At 35.4% G+C, this 9,459-nt stretch overlaps 1 protein-coding gene across 8 annotated transcripts in view; it reads right to left on the reverse strand.

Annotated features, from left to right (window-relative positions):
• LOC106458801 (glycerate kinase-like) overlaps positions 1-9,459 on the reverse strand; it is a 28,134-nt gene that overhangs the window by 11,674 nt on the left and 7,001 nt on the right. For 6 of the 8 annotated variants that reach the window (XM_022385146.1, XM_022385140.1, XM_022385142.1 and 3 more), the window contains 2 exons: positions 6,793-7,184; positions 5,818-5,969 (listed from right to left, as the gene is read on the reverse strand). In XM_022385146.1, coding sequence (XP_022240854.1) covers positions 5,818-5,969; positions 6,793-7,115 — 475 coding nt within the window. In that variant the 5' untranslated portion in view covers positions 7,116-7,184. Of the gene's footprint in view, positions 1-5,817; positions 5,970-6,792; positions 9,212-9,459 lie in introns of those variants that run through there. The other 2 variants (XM_022385145.1, XM_013918349.2) reach the window with 2 other exon arrangements.

The following is a 9,459-nucleotide window of genomic DNA, read 5'->3' on the forward strand; positions in this document are numbered from 1 at the left end:
AGACGTAACAGTATGTTATAATTCAATGTTTTAGTTCCCTTATTTAAAAAGAAACTTTTTATAAAGAACTCTTAATCTTCAGTTTTGTAATTTTTCTCATACACTTAACCTCAGTGTTTAGACAGAAACTAGGCTAATTACTCTGTTTACACATCCTTCTTTCAAATTCCTTATTACAAGTTCCAAGAAAAATAAAACTCTTGAGAACTTCCAAAAAAAGTCACATTCACTTTCTACACAGTCATATGATTTCACACTCAATGCTATTATATATTGTTACAATCCTGTATTATTGTACTGTATAATATGGTAAAAACAAAAAAATTACAACTCTGCAAATTTATAGTTTTAAAGATATATTACATATTATAAAATAAAATACACAAACATCAAATATTAACTTGTATACAGTAATTTACAAAAGGGTACAATACAAAAAAAAATCACTTTCTTGATAGATCCACATAGGAACAATTCAAAGTAATCACTTCAAAGGTAGTATGTCAAAATTCAGCTTCAGGTTGTAAATTCAAAGTTCCAATTCATGCTAGATGTACAGTTACAAAAAGTTCACTGTTTAAAGGTCGATACAGAAATCTCTGTCTGAAACTCAAACTAAACTAAACTAAAAAACAAACTTCTCAAAAAACACTCCTGTCTCTCACTAACAGAAACTTGACTTTATATAAAACCCCAAAAAGCTGTTAGTTACACTTCGCTGATCAAGTGATACACCTGCATCTCCTCACAAGTAAGTTTTACAAAAATACAGCATCATAACATCTATTCCCCCCTTCAAAAAAAAAAAATTTCAAAATACAATTTTTAAATTTTTGTTTACAATATTTCCAGAGAACGACCTTGCTCAACATACAAAATAATATTATTTTCAATACATTTTCCAATTTACACTCTGGATAAAGGATCTGCCAACACGTTTTCTTTTCCAGCAATGCTTTATTTCTAAACTAAATTGTTGGAGAAACAAACTCCATCTCAAACTTCTCAGATTTGATATGCGAGTGTGCTTTAGAATTTTCCAGTTTAAAAACAAAATCCAAATTCTGAGTCTGATTCAATTTCACATGTATTTTCCACTCCACACTAACCAGATTTTGGTGACTCATGCTCATAATATGGCTTCAATATGTTGATGTGACATATTCGCTTGTTTTTCTATGATCGAGAGTTTCAATATCATAATCCAAATCATTCAATTTTTTTAAAATTGAAAATCTAGCCTTCAGGGGACTACCTGGAATAGGTAGCAATGCCAAGACTTTACTTCCAATTTCAAAAAAACTAGCCTGACTTATGATCATACCAAGCTTTCATTGTTTCTTGTCTAACTAATAAATTTTTGCGATTGTGTCCACTGCTGCATTCAATCTTTCCTTAACATCCAAAACGTAATCCAGGATATTAGAATGGTCTCCTTCATTTTCCAACCAGCTGTCTTGGAGCAACAATAAAGGTTCTCTCACATTGTGAGAAAAGATCATGTCAAAACTAGAGATTACAAGTGACTCAATAGGAACTTCCCTTGTGGCAAACAAAACTAAAGGTGTCCCTAAGTCCAAATCTTCTGTGTGTCCTAAACAAAAAGTCCTGAGCATGTTTTTCAAAACTTGATGATAATGTTCAAGTGTTTCCTGACTTGAAAGATGGTAACTTGTAAATTCAAGTGCCTAGTTTTTTCATGATTTCTTGGAAAACATACATAAAATCACTACATTGATCACTTTGAATTTCCCTAAGTAAACCAAAATGCAAGAAAAAATTTATCTGTTCTTCAGCAACAGTTGTAGCAGAAATTATTTTGATAGGAATAGCTTCGGGGGTACCTAGTTGCCTGATCCAAGAATATCAACAAAAATCTATTTACTTTTTTTTGTCCTAGGAAGGGGGCTTACAAAATCCACAATAACTCTAAAGAATGGTTCTTTGATAGAAGGAATAGGTTTCAAAGGTGCTTTACAAACTATTATTAGATTTTCCAACTATTTGACAAATTTTACAAAATCCAGCTACATCTTTCCCTAGTCTAGGCCAATAAAAATGCTGCACGAGTTTCAATTTAGTTTTTCTAACTCCAAGATGTTCAGCTATGGGTAAGTCATGTGCTAAAGACATAATTTCCTGTCTATAAACTTCAGATACAACAATTTGGTTTCTAACTTATCAAATGTCATTAGCAGGAGCCTTAACGTCCCTCCAATTCCTCATCAACACGCCATCCTGAAAGTAATAACAAACAGGGTGTTTCTCTGCTTCCTGTTCTGAGACAGCTTGCTCCTGGTGAGCAATCGAACTCAAGTTCTTTTTCTGTCTCTCAATCAAAGTTTGCTTATTCGCCCTAAGTTTCACTGAAAGAACTGACTTGTCTCCAGAATCCAAATCTACAAAAAATGTAGTGCTCAAATCATAACTTTCGTTAGGGTCTGAATTTTTATCCAACTTAGCCTGACATTTGCAATCAGCACAAGATGTAAATATTTCTGGAAAAGCCTTGTTCAAGTCCTCCATCTTCTCATCTTCAACAGGAACATCATTCACAATTGGCATGATATGAACCTGGTCGCCTGCAACATCATTTCCTAAAAAGAATGAAACTTTTTCAATGGGCAATTCAGCAACAAGTCCAACTGTTCCAGGACCAGTAACATAATTACTATCTAAGTGGATCCTATACAGAGGAACAGAAGTGTAATCACCACAGATGCCCTGTATCAAAATACTTTTCCCCTTGGAGGTCAGCATATATTCTGGAACTAAAATACGTTTCAACAAAGTTTGGGCTGCTCCAGTATCTCTGAACAAAGTAATGGGCACAAACAACAGAATGACTAGCATTAACAGATGAAACAAAAAAGTGATCAAAACCCAAAGGTTCAGGTTCCAAAACTGTCATGCACTTGGATCTAGTAGGCCAGTCAGCAGGAAACCCCCTAATTGTAGACCAATGACTGGATGCCTTCCACTTGTGTTCATACACTTTCATGGAAGATGGATGTGTAGAACCAGCTAGCAAGGAAGCAACTCAATGTGTGAAACCAGATCTTCTCAGCAAGAACCAGACAAAAGCCAGGTATGAAGATGCAGGATATGAAAGATGGGATGTAGGATATGTGACCAAGGATGATGAAGAAGGTAAGTAGAAAGTGAAAGAGGAACAGGATGGGAGAGGAGCAGTTGCTGTAACTATGGAAACCAAGGCTGAGCTGGCCAATAAGGAGCAATCAGGAGGATCTGACAAGAAGTGGAGTGAATGAGAGAAGTCACCCAATGAAGTAATTGTATGGGTAGGTACACATAAACATACTTGTGTGACAAATCCTCGCTGAAAGCATTCACTGTCAATGCCTGGGGATGAGGTACAGGTGACCAAAAGAGAGGTAACTTTTTGTTGAGGCCCACAGCAAAGGCATCCACGTGAGGAGAACTACAGCAATGGCAAAAACCCATGAATATGAGGGGCTGTAATGACTACTCTGTGGGATATATCTGGTTGGGTTGTGAAAGATGATCCACGATCAGATTGAAAGCATCCAGCACATGACATGCAATAAAATGAATGTGATGTGTGTGGGCCTGGTATAAGAGATCCAACATCTGAAAACAGATATCTCTGGACCAGGTGCACCCTCGGTGTTTGATATATGCCACTACCATAGAATTGTCTGAATGAACCATCACCAGACAAAGTCAGGAAGAAAAAGGAAGTGATGCAATGCACAACGTACGGCTAAAAGTTCGAGAGCATTGATATGCAAAGAGCTTTCATCCACAGACGAATGGCCCAAAGCCTCCTGATTCCCCCCCTGGCTGGTCACGGGATCTTGAGGAAGAGGGAAGGAAACTGGGTAAGGAGAGATAGGAGGTCAGGAAATAAACTGGACACGAATCCATTTAACAGAACCAGAAGCATGCATCCACTGATCACAAACAAAGAATGCCAGCAATGAAGAAAGGTGCACAGCAGAGTTCCACCTGACCAGAATCCACTGGTACTGATGGTGAAGAAACAGAGTCATTACGAAAAGCAACAAGAAGTACCCCCTGAGTAGAAGAGACGAGAAATGGTAATTGGAGGCATATGAGGCTCTGACTGAGACATATGCACTACGATATTCGTAAGGGTGGATATTACGATATTCGTAAGGCTCTAGTTTCCAGGACTGTATCAAAAATACAATGCCTTAGAAATGGGGCCATACATAAATCCTTACGATATGTCGATGGTAAACGGATCGAAGCCAACACGGCATCATGACCTATAAGGTCCCAACAACATAGAAAACATGCATGTAACACCAGAGCTGAAGATGACATGTGGGCTAAAGTGGAGGAGAGAAGGGCAAGGTTATCTCCAGTAGACCCCACAGGATTTCTGTGGAAAGCCTCCGATAGAAGGTGTATGAAAGAAAGATACCATAATAGATTTGTAAGGGTAAGATGCAAGCAAGAATATTGAGCATGGGCAAGACTGACAGATAATTAGGGAGCTGCCTCCAAATATGCAATAAGGAATCTAACAACTGCTGGTTTAAAAATGGATAGTCAGCACAATGGTAGGAAAGTGCGAAGTGATCTGAAGTCCACAGGGGGTACGACATGCTAATCCCCTTGCTTAATTGTGAGGCAAAGTAATCAGCATGAGCATGAATATCAGGTGAGGGAGGAAAACCAAAAATGGTTGGGAAGTTTTTCATGCAGTAAGGAAGGACGAGGTGCATAAGAAAGGGGAAAGGGATAAAATGTCACAAACCTGAGACACAAAATCCATAAAGACCACAATAGGCCTAATAGACTCATTAGGTTTGGAATGGGAAGGAACAGAAAAATCTGGAGGTGGAAAAAGATGATCCAAGTCCTCCTCAGCCTGCACAGGATCAGCCTGTTCTGGAGGAGCATTAGTGATGTACAAGGACAAAGGTTGTCCCAAGTAATGTTTGATCTCCTGGTGTATAAAAAGCAGATAAATCCATCATTGAGTCACCCACACCTGAGGCCTGAGAAAAATGTTAACTTTGGAAAGGTTTACCAAATTTGAGTGCAGAAATTAAGGTGACTAGAATTAACTGATAAATACTAATAGAAGAAATAGGCTGAATGAAAGCAAATTAATTTAGAAAACAACCATTTCATGAGGAAATAAAGTTGAACATGAAGTATTAAACAAACAAAACAGCATGTCCGAACACAAGCATTGCCAAACTTCAAAGTGATATTTCGGTAGAGGATTGTAGAGGGAGTCACATGTCTTGCTCCTTTTGGTAAGGAGATAACGCATGATGATTTGCACAAGAGACATGTTGCAATCTTACACTTACAATAGGGGGGAGCAGAAGGTTTGTGGCATACAAGAAAAAAGTTTGCATATAGAGGGCAGCACTGAACGAGAATAGCTAATCTTGTGAGTAGAGGTAAGTACTGTATAGGAAGTCTGTTAGTAAAGAGTTCACTGCTTAGTTCTAATCCTAATTTCTATTCATATTGTGCTGAGCTCTCAGTCAGATTATGTTCTTTAAATTATAAGACATGCTCTTACATCTTGTAACGTAGCATAAATAAGTAAACTAGTCAAGGATTTAAAAATTCAGATACTAGGCAAATCAAAGCTAGTTGTTGTCCTTTTTATTGTAATGTTAAATACAATGAACTGAACTTAAGTATTCTTAGTTTAGAATTATAAAGCCTGGTCTGAATAGAGCTACAGTAAAAGTGGTGTGACTATGGTATTTAATATGCTATTCAGTTAATTTTGAAATTAAATTAGACTATTAATGTTATTGGTTTAGAAAAGTTTTAACCAACCTGATATTAGAACAAGTAGTATATCTGTGGCTTTCAACTTCTTGACAAGACTTATTATACAATCAGCAGCAACACTGGAATTTTTATCTGGCAGGTTATGCTTAGCACCTTCCAGCACTAAAATTTTACTATCTGAACCTGGCAGCAAATCCCTGGGGAACAAATTAATCAAAATTTATTAAATTTCTTTTAAGTGATTATGTGCAATCAACTTTCCTAAAAACACTCAATTATTTACATTTTCAATCTGGAGACCAAAAATGACTATGTCTGTATATTTTAATTTTGTAAGTTATGAGACATGAAGGATGCTCTGCCTTCCAGCCTCTGTCAACAAACAGAAAACTAATTACTGAATTCAGCTCAGATCCCACTAGTATTTATTAAACATTCTCTTAGAATCCTGAAAACTTGCATCTTATAGTTACCACTCTATTGAAGAAATAAAACTGACCCAATTGCACATGTAACTGACCTTTACCAAATTTTAAGTTTATGACATCTTGTATTAGTTTAACTACTTAAGTGATATTATTTATGACCTTTTGCTGTTCAAGAGAAAACACCTTAAGACATCTCAACTTATCCTCATATGATAACCCATTTATCTCTGGAATCATCCTAGTAACCTTTCTCTGAACCCATCTTTGGTTCCATGAAAGTTTAAAATCACTGGAAAAAATGCATTCAGTCCTGAAATTTTGTGAAAATTAAAAGTGACTGTTTATCATTTTCCTTTTATTTATTTTTTTTTTGTAGTACAAGTTTTTCCCTTTTTGATTTGAATATTAAGTCAAGTATAAAAGTCTATTTAGTGTAGATGAAGTTTACTCCTTTGTTAATATGACCAATATTAGTGGAATGGACTGTATCGGCAACACCCATTTTCACTGCTTAATGAGAGCATGTGTACAGCACAAAATTAATTCTTCTTAATATGTATAGTGTAAAAACAAATATGAATTAAATAATTACCTTTTTCCACTCTGACTCATTATGTCTGTTGTTCCTTCTGGTATACTTATAACACCTTCTACCAGATGATGACCGATAATGTCTTCAACTGCACGAGCCATTCCGGCAACAGCTTTTCCAAAACCAACTACATACACATTGTTAGCTATATGATAGCTAAAGTCTTGAACAAGAAGTCTCTCATTATCCACTTTCAATGCTTTAGTAATAAATGATTTTGGCATGACAGCATCCACTCCTGCTAAAAATATTTTAAATGCATCACTCTTCATATCTTGCAGCTTGTCTTGTGGTTTTTCTCTTGCAATGCGAGAAGAAATCATTCTGCAAGTCCTGATTTTGCTGAGTTGAAGTCTCTGATGAAGCAGCTTGACACACCTTTTGAAATTCCCCTCAGCAGCACACATGAAAATATAATACTTAGTTAGTTTCAGGTATTCATTTACTTAAATCAATGTTATAGCTTATTCAAATATCACAGGGTAATGTAAGCACAGAATGAGTTACTTTAGTGAGAAACATTAAATGTATCATTTCCAAGTAGAAAGCATATATTATTGAACATCTTATTACTTGGTTCTTAAGGGATTCTTTATTAAAGCACATTCAAAGATATACTAACAAAATATTTTTCACTTGCATCTTGGTAATCAGATCAAAAGTTGTGAATAACTTTTTCAGTAACTGCAAAACAGAATGATATACAACTATCACACTAGTGATGTCTTATGCTAGCTTCTTACATGATTTGGCTATGAGAAAGCATTGGTTCATAAAAAACTTATCTATTGATAAGAAATATTACAAAACCATCTAAAAAAGTTTACAATTTTGTTGGACAGCTAACATGTCTTGAAACAGGAAAAATCTTGTATCACAAGTCTTTTGTCCTACTTCAAAGATTTTATTCTTTATGTTGATGAGGGTAAGGGTGTGGATTTGGTGCACCTTGATTTTTGGAAGACTTTTGACAAAGTGCCACATAAAAGACTAGCAAAACAAAAATTTCTATAAGTGTGGGGAATAAGTTAGTTCAATGGACTATGGATTGGTTAGAAAAAAGGAAACAAAAGGTTGTGTGTGTGCGTGTGTATATAAATATATATATCTGTGTGTGTGTGTGTGTGTGTATTAGCAGTACTGATGAAGAGACCTGGATCACTTGGAAAATTATGTAAAGAAGTGGCACTTAATTATGCTAATATTCACGACAATGCATGTGGGTTACTTTAAACTATAACTATCACCTTGATGGAAAGCAACTCATTAGTGTTATGGAAAAAGAAAGGATCTTGGTCAATCAGTCTATTAAGCCTTCAGGCAGTTTGCTATTGCCTATGGGAAAGCAAACAGAATTTTGGATTGTATCTATACAAATATTGAATATAAGTCAAAGGAGGTTATCATTTCTTTGTAGTTATCTATGGTTAGGTCTCAGTTCTCATTTAGGGTATCGAGTTCAATCTTAGGCTTCTTACTTTAAAAAAAAAAGTTATTGAGTTGTTGGAAAGTGTTCAAAGCAGGGCTATTAGGATTATTCCTACAATGGGAGGGGGTGCTATAAAAGGAGAGGTTATGGTCCTAAAGATTAATTTAACTTGAGAAAAAAGGTTTTGAGAGGGATCTGATCGAAGTGTTCAAAGTATCAAGGGAATAGACAGGATTGATGAATCATCTTTTTTCATGTTTCATCATTAAGAGTGATAGAACTATAGGACAAAGATACAAGATATGGCAGGATGGAAATCTACAAATTAGGAAATTTTATTTTTTAAAGAGGATGGTTAGCTTTTGGAATATATTTCCTTCAGACATAATAAATGAAATGGGACTGGGAGAGTTCAAGAGAGATTGACAAATATTATGGAAGTTAAGACTGAATATGAGCAGATAGGATTTTGCTGAAATGAATGTAACAGCCATGATGATCCAAGAGGCCTTTTTTTTGTCCCTCAAATGTTATGTTGATCCAAAATTTACTGGTCTGAACCAGAACCTGAATTCTATGTTATTTTCAATTCAAAAGGCACCAGAACACTTTTGCTTAAAAAAAAAATGAAAATGTAATCCTGTTGCCAGTATACCATAATATAATATTCAGCTGTGGCTAACAGTCAACCTTTCAAGTCAAATTAAAATCAGCACTGGTTTAACTAAATACCTGCTGATGACTAATATTAACACTCACTCTTTTCACCTATCAGCATGCAATGCACATGTTTTGTTAAACTTGCACAAGTGTAGGATATAAATAAGTATGACCTTGCACATTAAACACCGAAATCAGATTGACATAACCACAAATGAGTACAGATTAGTTATAACAACAGGCTTAATTGTTACTATGGTAATGCTAAAAGTATAAAAAATAAAATAGATGACTTTAGAGCACTGATAGGAATGGATGATTTTGATATAATGGGAATAACTGAAACATGGTTAAACACAGATGATTTTGATGACAGAAATTTCTTTGAAATGCAGGATTACAGGCTATTTAATAGGGATAGAGTAGCTTTATATGTAAAATGTGAGTCACATCCTGTTGAAGTTGAAGATATCAAAGATAACAGCAAGGATATTGAATCCATTTCGGTTTCTATTAGTGGGTATAAAGAGAAAAGGCTTTTAGTGGGAATTTGTTACAGACCACCAAATGATACTGAT

This window comes from Limulus polyphemus, unplaced genomic scaffold, assembly GCF_000517525.1.
Source record: "Limulus polyphemus unplaced genomic scaffold, Limulus_polyphemus-2.1.2 Scaffold517, whole genome shotgun sequence".
Taxonomy (NCBI): Eukaryota; Metazoa; Arthropoda; class Merostomata; order Xiphosura; family Limulidae; genus Limulus; species Limulus polyphemus.